At 32.8% G+C, this 22,241-nt stretch overlaps 1 protein-coding gene across 1 annotated transcript; it reads left to right on the top strand.

Moving 5' to 3' along the window:
• Window positions 1–3,763: 3,763 nt before the first annotated feature.
• Window positions 3,764–21,876, top strand: LOTGIDRAFT_236973 (hypothetical protein; the record flags this gene model as incomplete). Its single annotated transcript, XM_009068586.1, has 11 exons — window positions 3,764–3,872; window positions 11,609–11,719; window positions 12,394–12,503; window positions 14,487–14,599; window positions 17,585–17,711; window positions 18,537–18,690; window positions 19,310–19,376; window positions 20,339–20,402; window positions 20,957–21,036; window positions 21,491–21,626; window positions 21,772–21,876. 11 exons carry the CDS (start codon window positions 3,764–3,766, stop codon window positions 21,874–21,876), a joined length of 1,176 nt encoding a protein of 391 aa, XP_009066834.1.
• Between the last annotated feature and the right edge of the window lie 365 nt (window positions 21,877–22,241).

The following is a 22,241-nucleotide window of genomic DNA, read 5'->3' as shown; positions in this document are numbered from 1 at the left end:
CATAACGTGTTATATAGTTAGCTTCTAAATGACTCAAAAGCTTAACTTTTATAATGCTAGAGTGGCGTAACAATAGTAGGGAAATATATTCTTCTGTCTAAGTATTGTCTTATATTCTTTAGACGGGTCCTATTGTATATTTTTTTTAACTTTTTGTCTACTACTATTTTTGTCTTATTTGAACGTTTAGTACGCCCATGCTAATCCTTCAGCAAAATAAAACCTCTTTTATGTTAGATTTATGACTCAATACATATAATAAACATGCTCAGCCGGAGCACTTGTTGTGTTTGTCCGTGTCTGTCAATTCGGCAGCCATATTTCGAGGAAAAAAGACGTAATTTGTATTGATGGAGCCTAATTAAAACTAGTATATTATAGTAATTAACTACGAAGAAGAATTATGTAGAAGATTTTCTCTCACATAATATGTATCTTATGAACATTTTTGGCATGTGTTTGAAATCTTGGCCAGTAAGACCACATCGTTCGTATGATTTTGATATTTAGTAAAGACTGGTAGTAGAGCTAATTTTTATTAATTTAATTTTTTTTATAGAAACATTCAGTTATAATGGTCTGGAGATATTTATGTATGTGTTTAGGATATTAAGAATATAAGATTTGAGAAATAGGCCTGTAAGGGTGGTTTTAATAGTCTGCATTTCACCCAGGTAAAATCGACGGCAAATATTTTTGATGAAATTAGTGATACTATCATACAAAAATTACTAAATTTGAATTGTAATGACAAAAAGTTCTCTGTACAAATCAATTCATCCAAAAAAATGACATTTATCTCGGGTGTAAACATCTTTTGCCGAGTTTAATCTGTTATGAGTACAACGCCGTAACTCTCCCCTTGAAGTTTATAACTCAAAGAAACGCACTGCTGAAGGTACGACGGTCATGCTTTGTTACACGTCACAGTGAAGGTTGAATGGACTAGAATATAATTGCAGAATTTGCTTTGAAAATGTTCATTTGAAGTTTGTTTTTTGTCTTTTTAGATGTCTTCCATCATTCAATAATGGCCGAATAGAATCGTGTATAGGAATTTTAAAGTTCCTTTTTTGAGATACTAGTGTATTATTGTACGCACGGTGACTGAAATAGATATAGTCGCTATAATCGTTAAACGGACAGTATCCACACGGCAGATAGAGCTCAATTTCAGCTAGCGTTTGCCGAGTTGACAACAGCAATGTTGTTAACATCGTCATCGGCAAAACCTTCACGTTAAGTATACTTTACTCGTCATATTCTTAAAAGACTCTATCCAATTGCTTTTCAAAGATCCAGTTCATATTAACTTGTAACTTGCATAAAGAATAGATGTATTTGAGCAATTTTAAACTGATGTTATTTTTTGTTACAAATATAACAATCTAATTTTGTACCATGACATGCAATGACTTGAATATTAGTTATAGGTTAAGAGTACTCTATGGTTTCCTAATGCAATTTACAGTCTTGACGTTATTAACGCTTTGAGATCCAATGTTACCGATTTTTTATCCTTTGGCATACAGTAGAACAGGATTATCGGTAAATCTGCCTTATAAAGGAACTAGCTCAGTCAGAAAAACAATTAATCTGACTATAATGCATTCAGACTTAAATGCTGACTTTCGTGTTTTTCTGTGGTTTGCTGAAGAATTTCATTTTCATATCGTGGTCAATCGAATTGCAAACCACAAGTAGACTATACAGTTTAACAGAGGATTCCACTTAGTCAGCAGAAGCATTTGATTTATTAATTAATAGTTTGACCCTGAACGCTGTGCCTCTATTCTGGAACAATGCAGCTGGGATCAGGATTTGATTATGGAAGGGGCTCTCCCATGGTTATAAGAGTCATAATTATGATAATTGTACTTGTATTTGTAAGAAAGTGCTAACTAGGCATTTGTTTAAACTGTAATTTTTAAGATAATTAATGTAATTTGAAAGCACCCTAAAACAAAACAGATAATAGATTTTTACAGATTTAGAATTGATTTTATAGGAAATCAACATTTGTACATATTCCTTCCATAAAAAGGGGCGTATCTTCCTGTCCTCTTCGTGATCAATAAGTATACCACATAAACACTATTAGCATTGTCGAAACTCTAAGGGTATGACTATAACTACCCGAACGATGAGTGATGTCACAGCGGTAAAGAGCGGTTCAACAAACTGATATGAAATCTATACAGATATTGCTACACATTTCGTCAGAGATTCCTTTGCAATTGCCAGTACAAATTATAGGAAATCGCTATAGTAATCATAAAAATGGATATTGTTATGTAAAATTCCATCGAAGATTATGTGAAATTTCTAATGATCTGATGCGCAATGGACACCAATAAAATTCTGTGTATTTACAAATAAATTCTAATGCATGTCCCTGTCTTAGCCAAATATCGTTACACGTATCAAATTATCTTCTGAACGTGATGGAGGCTAAATTTTGATTTTGATGAAATTTGATGTCATGTAATTGGATACAATGTATCGTATATACAGTATATTCTGAAAATTCATATGGATAAAAGAGTGCAATATGTGTGCAAAGGAATTAAAAATCTAAATCTAATTGCTGTTAATTAAAGTGCTGTTCAAATCTACACAATAGATTGATATTTTCCAAGAGAAATTTATTTTAATTTTTCTGTCCCATGGTATTCAATTACTGGTAAACTAAAAGACAAATGTGGGGCTATGATCCACGGTTGGATTGTGTATACCAAGGGAGATTATGCTTTTACGTCGCTAGCAGCATTGTAATTAAGTGATATTGTACCTTTAGGAATATAGCAGGTCACTGAATAGAATATAATTCACTAAAATATCTCATTTCTATTTTCAGATAATCGAGACAAACTCCCCAAAGATAAAATGTAGTGATATATAGTGCCAATAACGTCATAGCAACTTAAAATCCCATAGGACAAGTAATGGTTTGTTTGTCGTGACATGTCATTGTTGTAAAACGATAAATAAAAGTCTTAAGTGAGTACAATTGTGATGAAATAAATTAGCAAGTTTTTGGGCGACACATTTAGTTCCCACCGGAAAATAAGACTGATCTATACATAAGTTATTGCGAGGAATAAAGCTCTCAAGTGATCAGAGAACATCATTTATTTTAAAATAGAACTTCATACTTACAAGATTATTAAATAATTGGAAAAGTAAAGAGGTTTTGCGACGTGTTACGTGTGTTCCCATCGCAGTAATAAAATTTAGTATACACTTCTTTTCTATTACTAACGAAATTGAAAGTCGCACTATGATATACAATAAACGCCGTATATTTAACACATAGAGAGACACAAAACGTCATTGGCTCTATTCAGGAAACATTATTTATTTAATGTCATAATAAACTTGAACAACAGTTTATCAAATTATTACAACAATCTGTTATACAAACCAAAATGTTTCTCTTGTAGGGTTCCATGATTTTTGAGAAACTAACTTGATTTACTCGATGCCTGAAGAGGTATAACAATCCAAATATTGTGATTTCGTTTGAAAATTTGAACATTTACATTTCCGTGCACCTCAATTTGTTAAGATTCAGAAACCAGGTTTTGAGATTGTGTTAATATTGCATAAACTTGAAATCAACAGTGATAAAGTGCTGTAATTTGATGCTGATTGTTCTGGAAGGAACCATCAAACACGTGGGTTACTAGATATCACTGTGAATTCATGATCTGCCAGTAGAAGCAGTTAGCACAAACTTTGTGGGTAACTTATGTCTATAACAATGGCTACTAGCAAACTGTCTGTGATTGAAGAAAGAACATTACAAGCCAGGGCTCTAGCTAACGAAATTTGTAAACAGGAAGTGCTTTTAAAGCCACCACCTCAAGATGGTAAGTATAGTACAGCTTTAACTTTTAAGTTTCAGATATCGAATTGTTCCACATGCCTTACCAGTTATTGATTACGATTATTTTCTTTCACTGAATGTTTGGTCCTATTTTTAAGAATTATATAATTTATATCAGAGACCAGATGAAGGTTTGAGACTAGTTAGATGCTATATAAAGAATGAGGCTTGATAAAGCTTTAAGTAATCTGGTTGATGAACTTTGTTAATATGCTTAATGCTTTTAGTACATATTGATGTCCACTTTGACAGTAAAAACTTGTTATATTAATTTTAGTAGAAGATTAATAAAAATACAATATCCGCTGGCTATAATATATAATGTATCTGTATCTGTAAGTGTGATAATCCACCGTACTCAGTAGGCCTACTGAGTAAACCAGAATAAGTGTTTCAAATGATGTACGATGAAGTTATATGACCGCATTAAAGGCTAGACAATCTTGTAAAACCTTTCGAATGCCGGGACCAGGACGTCCTACCTTAATGAAATGAATCTAGACTTCAACCAAATTGAATTACGAAGAGAGTTAACGACTGTCATTAGTGGTAGAAACTCGTCACTTCATTTAAATTGGATCGTCGAGTGTTTGTTACGTGCACAGTCTACGGGCTACGGTGTTTCATCCCATCCAATGTAACGGTAAGAGGGATGCATGTAACCCTTAGGCTATTATTGGTTAAGAATTAATTTCTCACTAACGAGTTACTATCTACAGCATTAAAACCATATCCAATCAAGAACAGACATGCCTAAGCAGTTGATCAAAGTATTACTATAATAACGTCTCCATCGACATATTAATTTAGAATGACCAAAGCCTCTAGCTATTTTCACTATCCATAATGTTTATACGACGTTAATGAAAATATATTAAAGCCACAGTATGCTTGGTTTTGTGTTTTCAAAAATCATGTAAACAATATGTTCTTTAATCGAATATGGTGTTGACAGAAGCACTCATTTAGAAGTCTTGCTGATGTTTACAGAAATGTATTTCCTTGGAAATGAAATAAAGTGGAGTTTTACATCGTATTGCCCCGTTTCTTATTTGTCTAATATCATGTTGGACTTTAGTAGTGTGAAAGGTAAAATGAGATTTGTTCTGATGATCGTATTTTTCATGTTACAAGTAATATTTCAACATTTATATTTTAAAAGGACAGTATCTTCCTTGCTCATTTGGTTAAATAGTTTCAAAAAAGACAAATTTTTTAAAACATTCACCATATCATTTGATATCTTTCTTTTCACGATTCTATATGTGTCACACTTTTAAAACTTCTACATTCGACATACTTAAAGCCTAATTACTCATTATAAGAGACATTAATTAGTAGATTATAAAGCTGAGAAAAAGTTCAGATACTTATATAATGGGTTTTTGTATAATAACTATTTGCGTAACTTGATTGGCTCTCTGGGATTCTTTTAATTACCATTAAGAAAAATATCTGTTCGCAGCTTAATTGGTACACTGACGGTTGTCATTACATCACAACCAAAGAAAACAGATGTGTTCAACTGATAACTTGGTTCACGTTGTCACACACACTTTCCTGTCTTGTGTGTTCGAGAACACTTGGTGTATTTTCTATGAATGCAGCTCATTTAGTTAGTGCTTAATACCATTAACACCATTATGTCATTTTGTCACCTGTAAAATCAGTGTTGGTTTTTAGTTCAAGTATAAATGCGAATGAATAACATTGAATAAGTTACTTTTCTATGTTTTCAGGCCGACCCAGTTTTGCATGAGTACGACTATTATAAAAGACCCCATAGTCATTAGATGGACAATATCCATGAATCTTTCGTTATATTTTTATGGATGTTAATTTCTGTGTTTTCATCTTCTTCGAAATATTTTGGAGTATTCCCTCTGTTCTATAAGAATTGTTACACCCACAGTCAAAATTTAATCTGGTGATGCTTTGATGTCATATTGACCAACGTAATTAGCACCAATAGACATATTGGATATGTTGAAGATAAGTTATGAAAAATGCCAATTGGCCTGTAGGGAAATAATTATTAGTTTTGGTTGATGCTCTTTAAAGGTAATGGTTTAATTATGTGATGAGTATTGCTAGTACTACCAGACAGGGATAACTTAATGCCACCCTGCAATTATCGTTGCCAACTGAACTCGCATTAAAATAACCAAAGAATATGACTTCAACGTGTGTTGGTAATTATTCTCAAACGTCACACAGCAAAGGCGTTGTGTAACATAGATTCAGCTTAAAGGAAAATGTCGAATGGAAATGGCTTAATAGATCCCCTTTCTTAAGATAAAATCGACTGACGAAAGCTCTATATAAGTAGATGTAACTTTACTACTATAAGGAAATCTATAGCTGATCTAAAGATTTGAATGTAGAAAAGAGATTAACCTGTTAACTTCAAACTACTCTAGAAACTTAATCATCTCATATCGATCACTTACATCAATAGAATTTAATGAGACAAGTTCAGTGGTATGCACTAGTAATTTGTCACGTGTAAATTCTGCATTGTTCAGCATAACACATTTGTGTTTCTAAAAACATTTTAGGGCATTCCGTTGCTGATCACAATTACGTGCGTGTGTTTTCTGTGGGTTACTGTGATATCAAGAGTATCCTAGTTTTTACATGTATTGGTCTCCAATCTGATTATCATTAATAGTGATTCCAGACTTCTTTCCGGTTACCTATCGCTAAACTTTATACGCTGGTAATTGGCACCTTCTGCATTTGATAACTTTCTGTACAGCGATGTTCCCAATACATTGATCAGATCAGTTTTCGTCGGAAACAGCTTTTTCTAACATCAAGTGTGTTAAATGTTTATCTTCAAAGTAGGCCTACACGCTCGTCAGACTTATACCATTATACAGTTACTGTCGTCAAACTAAAGCTGAACAATTAGTGATCGACACTGATCGTATAGTGACAATACACAGAGTATGAAATGCTTATCAAAATTGATACCCATTGACCCACACCATTACATTATTTTATATCAGTAAATACGCAATGTAAAAAATAATCAAGCCTATTTTATAATCTATATTCAGACAAGAACGTGGTGAAATATATATAACTGTATAATATGACTGTAACATCTGGCTAATAGACGTACCCCACTTTATATATAAGTTGCCAATTACCTCTGCTTCAATCTATCAAATGGCCCAATAAAAATATTTGTTCTGAGTGACTTTGTCCATACACGTTCAAGAAAACCATCAATATATTGAGTCAATATTATTGAACGTGTGTGCCCTATGAAAAATATTGTCAATAACCATCATTGAGTCAACACCAGTTTGATTTTAATTGACAATTCATCGATATAATGATGGAACGTCAATTTATTGAATCGCATTATTGTCCGTGTGTGGAGAATCCGTCAATATATTGCGTCAATATTTTCAGCATATTAAGATGTATTTTAAATTTACTGAAACTCATCAAATCTTATACAAGAGCTCAATTCGCAAAATTTACCCTTTCTGTTATGATTAAGTTTGATTTTTACCGTATTTGCACGATTGTTTTCTTTTTACTGAAAGAACGAAAATAGTGCATTCCACTTATATAAGTGCGGAAATAGCAGCTAAGATGAGAATTTATATCGAAATGTCCCCAGTATTAGGGAGTACTCCTAATTCGTCAAGAAGAAACTCACTATTATTTAAGCAACTGTATAATTTTTTTTCATTATCATCATCATCATCAGTCGACGTATGCGACGTGGGAATAGGATTTGAATAGATTTATAACATTCAACAACAATGAAAACTTGTGGACTCTCAAGTGGCACAATGCATCAAACAGATACACAATTATAAGACCAATACCCCACAACATCAATAAGAATTAGTGCTGTTACAGATACTAACAGAAAGGAACATGGATTTCTCAGTTGTCCAAACAAATAAAAGAAAACATTTAAAGAAAACACATCTTTTCTAATCCTTTTCTTATAATGTCCAGATGGAAAGATATGGCACATCAAGACCATTCTAAGTAACCTTTTACTTTCATCCTTTTCTTATTGTTTTCACATTGGATTTAACACTAGATCTAAAGACGGTCGTAATATCAACCAGCTTTTATTAAATATTTTGTATGTATCTTAGCAGGAAACAGAACAGTGTAATTGGGTAATACAGTGGTCAATTTGAATCACAGATTTCTTACAACAGATGGAGAAAAATACTTGACATGGGTTTGATATTAATTGCAACCTTTTGGCCATGTTATGGCCCTATAAGCCGGCAAAAATTACAACTATCAGATTGAACAACAAAATATCTCATATACCTGTGGTACATTATGAGTCAAATCTATCACACGTGGGGCATACTGCTTTGGAATACAGTAGCACTGATTGCCAAGCCTTTCTAATTATCAAGAAATTGAACAAAGAACTCTCACGAAACTCTTCTGATATATTTCAAAAAGATTTAGTTATTGTCTATTATTAGACGTAATAAGAATTTGAATGACATTTTAGTTGACGGTAGACTAAAACCCATAACTAATGATACTTTTACTATGAATATATGTTTTTTTTTCTTTCACAGACTAATGGATGCTCCTTTCGATTTAATCGATTTTTGAAAATATTTTTCCCAATGTTTTAAGTTTATGGGATGTGGGTTACGGATATAGAAAACAACCGTTAGATGAATTTTTACCTCAATCTGTTCTTCGTAATATTATTTAGACATTGTTGTAACAACCACTCTCACCTAAACATAGACTAGAACCTAAAACCTTCAGATAAAATTTATTTCCGTTGAAATATCAACAAGTCATTTAGTCCACTACTATACGATTATTGCTCAGATTTTTAGTTAATGGAATTATTTCGCTTGAACTAATTTTTATACATTATAAGGAAAATTCGTCGCCAAATTTTTTCTACCTGGAAAGGGCTTGAAATTTCGTTTGTGAAGCTGACATACCTTTGAACATATCAGATGGCAAATAATGGTGTCTGCAGTCTGAAAGAAATGCATCTAACTGGGTTATTATGGAGAAAGATGGAAATGTAAAAATTGCACTTTTTATGAAAAAGTACAAAAAATGCTTATGGTATTGTGTTGTTTCTATTTCCAAAACAGGAAAAGATAAAACAGAAACTCTCGTGTGTTTCTGATAGACAACTTATACTACATGTATTGTTCATAAGTTATTCAACATAAGTTGTCAGTACACCAAAAGATCCTAAAATGTGATTGCAATCCTTATTTTAACCCATCTCGTTCATATGTTCCACGCTTGCTTTTTTTTCATGTATGCCAACCTGTTCTTGTTGCATCCAAATCATCCTGTATCACCTTCCTGGTCATCTTTATATTCATAAAGCTTTTATTTCATCCGTGTCATTCAGTTTTATCCTCTTGTTTCATTGATACCTGCTTTTACAAAGCTATCTCTTCATCCTTCTCTTTCTGTTTCATCTGTATCTTCCTTATCAAACGTCAACGATCATTGTAACAATAATTAGGAAGATCAACTTGATGGACAGGAATGAAGGTTGATTTCGACTTGTTTCTAATTAAATCTGTAATCAAAGTACCGACCAATTAACCAATCATGTTAAGTAGGTTCAAATCATAGACTTTGCTGCGATGCCTGTTATACTCAGTACCGATTGATTTTTTTGTTTGTTTTTTTTTTGATTTTTTTTATATATATATATATATCTCCTTTGACTCAAGGAGAGGATATAGGTTGGATGCTCTTTTCTATAAGAAGGAACTGCTACAAGGATATGCAATAAATACCAGAATATATGATTTCGACACTGTAAGGATAGGTAGCCCACATCACCTGGATGTTCTGTTTCCAATTTACTTCTTAGTCTTATTTAATTACCAATATCTATGAAATCAACTGATTTTAATGCATTTAATCATTTTCCTCTTTGAATTATTGTATAATTTCTGCTGATTTATTTCGTCTATTCTTACAGAGTAAAGAAATGTTTTAAACTCTTTAATCCATATAAAAAGAGTAACAGACCGTTAATAAAGGAATAAAACAGATACATCACTCATATATTGCTCTGTAGAAACCTTCACTCTTAACCATAAACACATCGTGAGCTTTGATTGCTTCCCCTTTCATGCTGGTCCTATCATTTAAACACAGTAAAATTAATTAGGAGGTTTCATGCGAATCTATTCAAAGAAAGAATTCTGAAGGAATCGGTTGGAATTACAGGCTTCAGTTCATCTTCTGATTACAGATAATGGAATAAGGAGGCGGAAAGTAAGTCAGATGTATAATATGACGAGCGTTATTCACCAGTCTTTACAAATTCGCTGGTTGGATAATCTGTACTTAACTTTATGAATGATCATTTCATTAAACTTTGCCTTTGTTATTGCGACCTTGTTTGTCATAAATATTACGGCATTCTAAAAATTTCTTTATGTTGATTAGGCTAGCATTATTATCACGATTTTCAAACTTAGTGTGAATGGCTTTGTTGTAACGAATTAATAGTTGGCAGTTTGAAAAAGTTGGTTCGGCTTTGTTTATAACCTTTTCTTGGGTTATGGTGACATGTTAACTATGTTTTATTGGATTTCCAAGCAATGTTATCATAGTCCAAATGGATCGCTTTCGGCTTTACTTTATGCATAATGATTGTTGTTCATTTTCCATTGAGACAAAATACGTGATAATCATCATGCCACTTTACTTGATCATTTACTGCATTTGTGAGTGGATCGGTCGTGACTTCTTAATTGTACATTGTTAAGTTGCATCTTTCATGAAAGTACAGTCACAGTGGAAAGCTCGTAGCTAGCATATATCTTACAAGCGTTCCATGACCTTTACCAGTACGTCTGATGCAGTACTTGTAATCTAGCATAATAAAAAAAAAAGTCGTGTGCTCATATTTTATGAGAGGTTTATTTCAATATGTTCCACAAAACTATATTTGTAGCTGACAGTGTTTCCATTCTCAGACAATAAACGTCCATTGTGTAAATCGTAAAACGTAGTTAATTTTATTTCTCTATATTTTAACAATTTTATTTGTGAAACATTTTACACCATATTCTCGTACAAAACGATTTATTTAACAATACTGATTTAAGATTTTGTTTCGTTTTTTTTTTATTACGTGACGTATGTAAACTGATAGAAAAACCACGAAACGGAATACTTCCAAGGTACTTGTCTAATGGTTATTAAAATGTTAGACGTAATTTAAGGAAATGGAAACATCGTATTCTATTGTAGTGACGGGGTGTTGAAAAGAGTTTTATTTACCAATCAGGAACAAAACATCCCTCTTCAATTTTGGATATTTTTGCTCTTGACAAAGGTTATTTTCCCTGAAAGATGGGTTCCCTTATTTTTATTTATGAAAATGAAAATGTTAAAACTTATATGAATAGAAAGTAGAGGTGTTCTAATGACTTGGAAAAATGCCAATCTGTCTCACATGTCCATAATTAATTCATAAGAGCAATACCAGCAGAATTCCAATGAGTGACCTATCAAAAAGTCTTTTTGCGGTTATCCAGACTGTACATACATGGATATTTATTAAATGCAATAAGAACATAATGATATGATAAAGAATACACGATAATTCATTAGAAACACTAATTAATCAAATAGTTTACTTAATTTGACACTAAAAAATAAGGAAACCCATCTTTAAGGCTTTTCACTAAATATGATTGGTTATATTTTCAGGGAGACAGTATTGTCGAGCTCTATTTGATGGTTGGGGATGTTGGAATTACACTCTAGCTGGTGATAGAGCCTTTATACCTTGTCCACAGCATATATTTTACCGTACTGATGGTAAGTGAGCAATAACACAGGACATTCAATTTATAAAACAATGTATAATACTATGTTATATCGCATACCATAACATTCGCGTTTATCCCTCTTCCCATTATTTACGATTCTAATTAGCATTTTGGATCGTCGGGTTTCTATCAGTGGGACTAAGCTTTAAAGAAACAGCTATTTAGATGAAATTGTGGGGTTATGTTTCTTGTACTGAAACTTATTTTCTATTTTGTAGAAAATGGGGCTTAACTTAAATTCGACCTATAATACGATTTTTAAAAAATCCGACTTACTATCTTGAGAATCCGGCTGACTTTCATAAAAACTCAACTCGACAATCTAGTCTGGCATAACGATAATGTCAAGTCGAATTAAGTGCCGTAAACTTCCATAATATTGTACAACAGTACTTATATATATATGTATGTATATAGTTCGCCTTAGAATGTCATATAGTCTATAAAACTGAAACTTTTGGTGCTTTAACATTAAGCTAAATAATCACACATCCCTTATTACAGACATTAACCGTCTTTTATCAACTCAAAATGATTCAAAGGTATTTATTACTAGTTCTTATTTGATATTCAATACTGAAGAACGACAGACGTGATTTAAAAAAGACCGGATCCAATTGATCACACCTATGTTGCGTTTTCCGGTATTTCGCATTATTTCAGGATTTGCCCATAAGGACTGTGATGAAAATGGAACATGGCGGGTGTACCAAGAACGAAATAACCGACACTGGTCCAATTATACAGTTTGTTCTAAATGGACAGCCGAACAGGTAACTATCAAAATAATCAATAACTATGGGTATGGATTCGGCTAATAAGACAATCAAACACATTGTGAAAACACACTCATCACAAGATGGTAATACATGCGATATACATATATTCTTCTATAATGTTATAGCTCCAATTGTAAAGTTATTTGTAATAAAATACAATTAAACAACATTTTATTATACTTCTCGTCCTTGTTTTGTGACATCTGAGTAGTAGTTGTTGTTGTAGGAATCCTGCTATGGAATAAACATGTTGTTTGGTCAACAATTCCTTTGAATCTGTAACCCAGTCAGAACATCTTAATCTTAATGGAAACATTGTTAACATAAAGATGCCCATGATATCTATTATCGGCATTCCATTATAGTCACATCAGACCTCTTCTGTCCACAGTTCTTCAATAACTCCAACCATACCTTATATCAATATGACCCTTTAAACGCTGAAAAATTTATCTGATATCATTATTTTAGGAAAAAATGTGGATCCACTGTCAGATGTGACATAATAACTGGATTTTTAAACAACGACTGCGTTCAATAAACACCAAGCTTAGAGGGACATTATGGGGGTTGATTTGAGTCTTGAATATATGTAAATAATACAAGAAAATCGCATAATTCTTTCAAAATATCTCAAACTGGGAATTTCTTTTCCCATTTCTATAGATGTCTTTTCTATGTCTCAAGAAAAAACTACTCGTCTTTTTAACTTTCAACACGGACACAAGTAGATTTGAAGGCTCAAATTTGGACGGTTACTGATTACTGCCATTCCCGTTTCTGAGAATAAGGAATGATTGGCAAATAATGGAGAAGATATCCCTTTAAAGCAATGCGTAATAATCGTGACATATATAACCCGTAGCAAATGTGTGTTCATGACAGCTCTTTATGATGCTCTCGATGTTATAACATCCGACCAACGGTGTCTAATTTTAGACGGCGTATGATACAATGATGTGGATCTGAAAAGTATCTGTAGCCAAAGGGTTAAAACTATGTTCTTGAAGGTTGTATTATTTTTCTCGAAAGACTTAATTTGTTTGAAATACAGAATTAAGTTAGTGTAAATTAACGCTATAAAGACTGGTATTAACCTCTTAATTTCTGAATGTCAACGCCTGATCGATTCGTCGTCATCAGTCTAATATCAATTTCGTGACATTTATTTCTACCGCTGGTTAAATCTTCTCTACAAAAACTTAGGAAAACATAATTCATCTTACAAAACTCATAGTTGCTCTCAAAACGGTCTACCGTTAAAGTTCCCGTAGCGCTTTGCTATTGAAAGTTACCTTTTCAGAATTATCTCCAGATTGCCACGTGCCATTTAATTCCATGTTTAGTTCAAACAGCATTTTCTGAGCATTCGGGACTATAAGCGATATATAACAGAGAGAAATAAACAATTTTGCATGCATTTAATTCATAACTGAATATCAGAGTTGTATTCTATAATTTTCTTTCACGTCGCAATGGTACAATCACATGACAAATCGATGGTTAAGCGTAAAAGAAGGCTCAAGGTTCACCGAGATGACACCCAAAAGTGATTACAAATTGTGTTAAAGGGTGCGTAAAACATGGTTTTAGTTTGAAAGTAGAATTTGGCTAAGTTAACTTTTATGCCATATCACCATTTTTGCGGTCTAGAATTATTTCAATATTGTCCACAAGTATTGATTGCTATATTAATACAATAGTATTTGAACGTAAGACCATTGATAGTTTATTAATTAACCTCAACCTCAATAATAATGTTATTTCCGTAAATGTAGATTATAAGTATTATGAATTTCTTTATTAGGTCCAAGAAGATTTATAGGATAACCGTTATGATCTTCTTTGATTTAGTTCATTGCATATTAGCATCACAATTATTGTAAACATAACTTTAACCCTGGGCCAGTGCCTTATATTGAATAGTAACTCTTCAATCACCCTAACCTCAATCTTTTGATAAATTTCTATTTTTAGTTAGATGAATTAGAGGTCGGAGAAGATTATGGTTATATTTATGTATTTATTGCTGGTTATTCCTTATCATTATTGTTATTGGTTATTTCACTTGCTATATTTTTTGTATTTAGGTAAGAATGTTATTTTTATGTCGGATACCTTGTAGTGGGTGGGATAAATTCCAAACACACAAACTGGACGAAATGGATGAACTAATAGATTTCATATACTATAATATCAATATATATAGTTATTGGTCTCCTTAAAACACGTACAATTTGTGTACATCTTCAACCTATTATCAAACCTAAAACGTCGAAATGCATATGATTCAAATTGTATTATGTATTTATTAAATCATATGAAAAAGTAGTTTAAAAATAAACACCCTTGAAACAAGATCTGGCCGTCAAAAGAATATTCTTTGTAAGTACCCAACACTTTTCAGTACGCGGGTGTAGTTAAAGAAGAATTAAATACTGATGTCGTTTTAAATATATTGCAATCATTTAAATACCTTACAATCCATAGATGTCATTTTAAATGCATTACAAATGAATCACCGTGTTCAATGATCTCGAGAATAGCACGTTGCATCAAATATGCAGACAAAAACCTATTTCAGAGAGTTCAATTAGCCAAGTAACCAAATGACAAATTGGCGACACTATACTAAGACATATCCTGAACCTGACAACGTTTCCTGTTAAAGCTCTCTATGTCTCCTACTGATCTAAGTTTTATAACATAGAATAATGAAATGGGTCAAGATTAGCCCATTTAATTACCCTCAGTTTACATCTTATACATCCGCATTGTGATGCATTAAGCATGAAATCAACTGTTTTAAATATTCTTCACAGCGCTTGGCTGAACTATTTTCAGAAACTACACATAATATACGTTGATGTTAATATCTATCTCGTGTTTAATTAACCAAACTTACCACCCTGATTCCAACTAACAGAATCGGACACGAAATCAACTCATATACTTTATATCGAAAAGTGTCAGTGAACTTTAACATTCAAAATGTTACTTTAGCTTACTTTTGGAAGATATTTTTTAGAACGGGTTCTTACTTTCCTTGTGTGTCCCTCAAAGAGTTTGTGTTTTCTTAATCATAAACGCGTAATCCCAGCAGAAATGTTCGCTACTGCATTTATCCGGTTTGGCCTGAATTCCATGGCCGAGCCAAAGGGGGGTTGGGAGGGGATGTAAACCTGTCTACGACACTGATGAATTCCCTTCACGGAGTTCACTATTCTAGCTTTTATCTCCTACCATACTATGGAACTCGATTTCCCTAAATATGTCACGATAAAGACGCTTCATTTCGGTAAAATAATACAAAAGAAATAATGGACAGCGTTTTTTTTTCTCTTCAAAAATCGAGTCTAAATTGTCCTTCAAGCCACACTTATCAAGCATGCACCCAATCATGTCGTGGATAATAACTATAGCAAAGAAATGCAGACAAGGAATGAACGTGGATGTACAATGGAAAATCTCCTTATAGCCTCTGTATTGATTTACGATGAGACATATAACAAGTTTTCAAACATTTAAATCCGCCAGTAATTGGAACTTACCGTTTTCTTTTACTTTACAGAGAAATAAGGAATCGGGGAAATAAATCACATTATGTCATGAAAGGGGTGTTTATGGTCTTAGAATTACACTGGACGAACATGCAATTGTTGTAAGAGGATTAGATCTAACCTGTATCAACGCAGTTCGTGTTTTCAAGATTCCAATTTTCGGTCTAGATTTAAGACGCGTTGTAAAAATAATACAGATGTCAGTAGAATGTAAAATTTCTATTTGTTCTCTTTGTCTTTATCGTCACTATTATTGTGAAATGTGTAGTATTATTTTAGGAGGCAGCTATGACTGTTTCGTTTCATGTTGTTTTTTATTGATTATTTAACGAGAGTTATTCGATCCAGTGTTAGTATAAATTTATGTGAAACATGTAAAAAAAACATCTAAAACTGTCAATGCAATTTTAAATGCAAGTTAGTTTTTAACTATGGGTGACAAGTGAGATTACTTACAAAAAAAACCCACAAAATACCCGAATTGGAATTTTAATCTTTAAACATTTAACCAAGTATTAAACAACATATTTTGGTTCCGAATATGTCGAAATAAATAAGCCTTGTTACAGTCTTATAAAATGATGACAGTTCAATTTTATTTCGTTTATCCTGACGCGTTCTTATTAAAGTTGACATAAACGGTCTAGAGAATTTCTTTTAGATGGCCGAGAAGCTCCTTATATTCAAGGGCATATTTATCTTCACTCCATTTAAATCATGCATCACTTTTTGACAGGAAATGACGTTAAAAGATAACGAAATAACGAGAAGGCGGACATAAGTTTTCTCAAATGTTTCTATAGTCGCCATGAAAAATAACATTGCTTTTGAATTTGAAGAAGGTATTTTCGTGGATTCCATTACCGAACACGCAACTATATATGATAGATAATGTTTCTACATGGGCGCCAACCAGACTTTGTCAAAGTAGTATCTGTATCCTAAGTTGAGAATGATTTGATTCTTAAAATGATCATGACAGTATTATTGTGTCGCTTGCGACTAAAACGTGACAAAGCCGTATATAGTAAACTTTAAGATTTACGAGAGAAGCGAATAACAGCAAGTTATTTTCATACCCATCGATCTCGCACACTGCACAATACCAAATGGTCTAACACGAAGTTCTACAAGAAAATATGATGAAGGCTACAAATGAAATACCTCTGGTTGTTTTATTATCTAAAAAATTTATCAGATGTCACATTATTCATGAACAGGTAAAATGGTTATAAGTGATGTGCTTGAGTATTTTTTTTAACTTAAAGCTAACGTTAAGATAACGTGTTTGGTGGGAATTGGCTCTTCACTAAAATGACATATCATAGAGTTTCATTAACGTACACGCGATGAAACAATACAATATCACTTTCCGATTGCCGCCTTCACGATTAAATTAAGGAAGATATTGATGTACATTGTGTGTATATGTCGTTCCTTTTGATAGTTCATCATAAATATGAGTCATTATAAAATGCCGTAGTAATTTTTTTAATATCACATTTTTCATTTCAGACAGTTAAGATGTGAAAGAATTACAATCCATAAAAATTTATTCTTTTCCTATTTATTTACTGGTTTAACATGGATCCTTTACTATTCATTGGTAATATTAAACGGCCATGTTATATTACAAAATCCGGTGAGTTTTCATAGCGAAGGGAAAAAATATGTGCTCCATGCGATTCTAGTGCTCTTGATGCAGGTGTTGTTAATGGTTCAGTACGTTTGTTCAATCCTTTAAGGGTTTTGGAAGCAGCCCGTTCGGCCACTAGCCTTAGGGTTTAAGATGCAATCAATGAAATTTTAAAAAAGTCCGAGGAGTGAAATAGGGGTGAATAAAAAAAACCGGAGGTGAATGGTCAGAAAAGGGGTGAATTAATATGAATAATATGTTGATTCTGATTTCTCGAGTGTTGTGAGAAATCTAAGCACATCATGTGGAAGTTTCTTCAGAAGTGGAAAGCTCGAAGAATTGATTATTGCGTCAGTAGGGCCATTTCGCTATACTGGATAGTGGTTTTAATTGTTCTATCTGTAGAATGAAAGTGAATACCTTTGATTCTGACAAGTTTTGAGTGTTGAGACGATCTCGGTTTCTGTAATCCACTCTGCGAGACGTCAACAACTGTGCCCTCATCCAAAAGTAGTTATACCGAGACTCGCTATCTGTGCTCAAAAACTATTATTGTTATTCCCTTCATCATATCTAGAAGAATACGGTTTTAGACTGTGATTTTGTCCAAACAGCGCAGATCTCTGGACATAAGTAGATGTGGAGACCTGAAGCTGACTAGATTGATACCGGACATTAAATCTTGGATTCGTGAACATCAAGCTTAGGGCTCACACTAACCTCATTATGCAAGGGGTTGTGGAGTGAACTGGATGAAAAAGCCTGAGAAGTACTGATCTAGCCATAATCACTTACGTCGTTCGAGGAGCATAAATTGTTGTTATATTTCAGATCTGGTGCCAGGCTCTACATGTTTTAGCTCAGTATTTTACTGTATGTAACTTTGCCTGGATGTTCTGTGAAGGGGTGTATTTACACACTATCATGGTACAAGCTTATAGATCAGGAAAAACTTTACTCATCTGCTGTATAGTGTTTGGTTGGAGTAAGTAGCACATTTTAGCATTGGTACCGACATTGCTTGCTTCTCAATTTGAGTGTTCTAGTAATGCAATTGATACATAAGGTGCAAAACTTAAATCTTGAAAATAAATTGAGACAAATCATGAGGTAATGTAAGTCTGAAATATGTTTCATGCAGCAATTCTTGTTTCTCCCTGTGGCACAGAACGTAGATAAAAGTCGTATGCACTACTCGACAATGAGAATCCTACCACTAATCTGATGTTATAAAAAGGCAAATTGCTTTTAGGATTAGTAAGGTAGGAACATACCTATATAATAACTTTGGCATAAACTTCCTCCCTCAGAACCGTAGAAAAACTCCCTTCGTCTATTCGAGTTTCAGTCTAAGTTACATTACCTGGTACCTTATCTAACTTTGTAGCTTCTTGCGTGTTTTACAATATTAAATCCGAAATAGACAAAATTTAGTACTCTTGTTGTAATTACGTTGTTTGTAAATGACCAAGAACATGGAATACTATGTTTTGTTGGTAATGTGAGGAAAGGAATGGTAATTTTTGATAATTTGATATTACTGATCATTAAAAAAAGCAAATTGATTAGATATAATCATTTTGTGTATTTTTTCTCTTTTGTAGGTGTACCTCTATTATTAACTGCTATATATACTGGTGTGAGAGGTTCGCTGGAACTACATTCAACAGAGTAAGTCATTTAGTCTTGTGACTAATATAACATCTCTTACGTTATAAATTTAGCACTGATTCAACTTTATTTATTAAAACCATATTTACATTATTAACGCATGAACATTCAGGGACATTCGAACCATCATGCATCTGATCTTTTTAGTCAGCGTGGGAAACAACAACTTTACTATAAATGATGAAAATAAATCATTACATCGTTGCATAATGGGTAAAACATTTGTCATGTTACAGATTGGCGTATTTGATTAGACCAATCAGTGTCAGGTAAACAGTGTTTGGAAACTTAGGTTCAAAAATACTCTCTAGCAATTAGTCATTATTTTATTTAGCCAATAACATCATAGTTTGGGGATTCTAGGTCGCGTTCAAAACACCAATTAAAGGTAATGTTGGGATTCAATTTATTTGTGATTGGTGAAGATTATTCCCATATTTCTGACAGAAACATTTTTGGACCACGCATATTTTTAATACCACAGAATGAACGTCGTTCACATTTAATTTCGTTGATCCGTTCATTGGATTCACTTACCTGCATTACGACAGTCTACTAGGGATTCTATTGATAATCGTTTGAGCTGTCTATCCTCGAGCTCACTCGTTTGATAAGTTATAGCACTGAATTGAACAACCACTCAAGAAGAATTGCCATGATCATTACAAGAATGAAGAAAATCGAGTTACACACTCACGGATCCAGTTTCACTGCCATGTCATTCAACCCGAACCCGAACAGATCCGAAGATTTCTAAAACACCAGAATCAAACCATCAAATTGATCATGGTCCTACAAGATCTTGATCAATGATATATCCTGATGGAAATCCATGGGATACCGATATTCTAAATGATTATCGTAGAATATACCAGTATTTCCGCTGCTCTATTTAATGTCATCCTGGCTGATGGGGCCATGAAGCATTAAGCTACTAAATATTTCTTTTTGTATATTTCCAGTTGTTGGATATTTGCTGATAAATATCAATGGATTTTATTTGGACCAGTTGTTGCTTCAGTTGCTGTAAGTTTACTATAGTCCAATTTGATATTTAAAGAATAGGTATTCATCTTTACCAATGTGGAATCCTAGTTACCCTACGAACAGTAGCTTGGGCATATATTTTATTTAATTTTCGTCTATCATGAAGAATTCCTTTGTATATATTATATTAAAATAAATATCTCTGTTGGTTTCCCTGGATATTTTAGTTTGTTTTACGGTGAACGAGACTTACTAGGGATACCGTAACATATTTAGGGATGCGAGAAATTTTGTATAATAAATTATATTATAGGTATTATATTAAGATGTATAGATAGCATCTAATGAAGTATGATCTTTGTCCATTCTTCTAGATTTTATCAGACAGAGGTTTTTAAGGCAAGTCTCCATATTCTGAGGTGTTACAGGAGATAATAGTGTCTCCACTAATCTCCATTATCAAGTTACAAATATTGAAATAATGATTATGAATTTGAAATGATTTCATTTTCTGGAGCATTCACAAAGTCTTGCCTCTGGTTATATGTCAAATTAACATAGGACTGTGTTATATTTTTAACATACTTTTGTAGATAAATATTTGTTTATTGATCAACATTATAAGGTTACTGGTAACTAAACTGAGACAAATACCAGAAGCTTCACAAAGCAAGTACGTAATCTTAGAAATGTTATTATTTTTTTATTATAACATATAATGCTGGAGGATAATAACACTACGATGATATATTATAACTTGATCTCGTGGTTACATGCCATTTCGTTTACAAATAACTTTGATCTTGCTCTACAAATAGCTCCCTCATATTAAAAAAAGAATCGTACTGTTAGAAATTTCAGAAACATCATCCAATCCACACCAACAAAGGGTACATGAAAAACGATTTTGTAGTCGTATGATAATAGAAAATCCAATAGGCAGATAGGAGAGGAGGGGGCACTATAGCTTTAAGCCTGTTTCCGAATCCTATTATGTAAATAAATATTGTTTATACAAAATATAAACAAATACTCTCATAAGAAACTTTATTTCTAAATTTTGTTTCCTTGATATAATTCCATTAATTCTTTTAAGCATTACCTGTACTCGAATTGTTGTGTTTTAGGAAAGCAGCGAGGGCAACTCTGATCTTGGTACCATTATTTGGTTTACAGTATTTGATAATGCCAGTCAAACCAGGAAAAGATTCACCTTTTTATGATTTTTACCATTATTTCATTGCTTTATTAACATCGTTACAGGTTGGTAGACAATTTATATGCATTGAAATAAAGTCTTATAATATGTCTCTTCAAACTTCATCTAGGTATACAGTATTTAGTATGTGGCCTATGGGAATTAGTTGAAATTTCAAGCAGATTTTGAACTATCTGTTTATGTTTTCAGAATTATGATCCTACTTCCGGTTTTTCACCAACCGTGTGCGTTAAGACTGTTTTTTTCTGGATTTTAGATCTGAAACTTGCGCAGAAAATGGGCTCTTTAAGATAGTTGTCGATTTTAAATGTTGACCAATGGAAGCAGAATTGGGACACAATACAAAAAATGTTTCTTTAAACCAGATATTATCGTTATAATGCAAAAATTAGGTTCATGTTTTATTCTATTCAAAAGGATTAAGGTTTCATTTCTTTAATCTTGTAACGACTGACTGGTGAGTACATCAAACCCTGTAATCCTCATATTAAATTTTTGATTTACATCAAATGAAATGTTTGACATATTTTGATTATCCACATTTACTTTTTTAAAAAACTTCTCAGCTAGCTGACAGGATAGATTGAGATACAAAGTCATTGTTTTTATCTACATTGGTTCATAGTTGTGCGTCATTGATTTATTGGGTTGACGAGTTA

Source organism: Lottia gigantea (assembly GCF_000327385.1).
Source record: "Lottia gigantea unplaced genomic scaffold LOTGIsca_91, whole genome shotgun sequence".
Classification (NCBI taxonomy): domain Eukaryota; kingdom Metazoa; phylum Mollusca; class Gastropoda; family Lottiidae; genus Lottia; species Lottia gigantea.
Note: the sequence above shows the minus strand (reverse complement) of the source record. Positions and strands in the feature narration are given on the sequence as shown.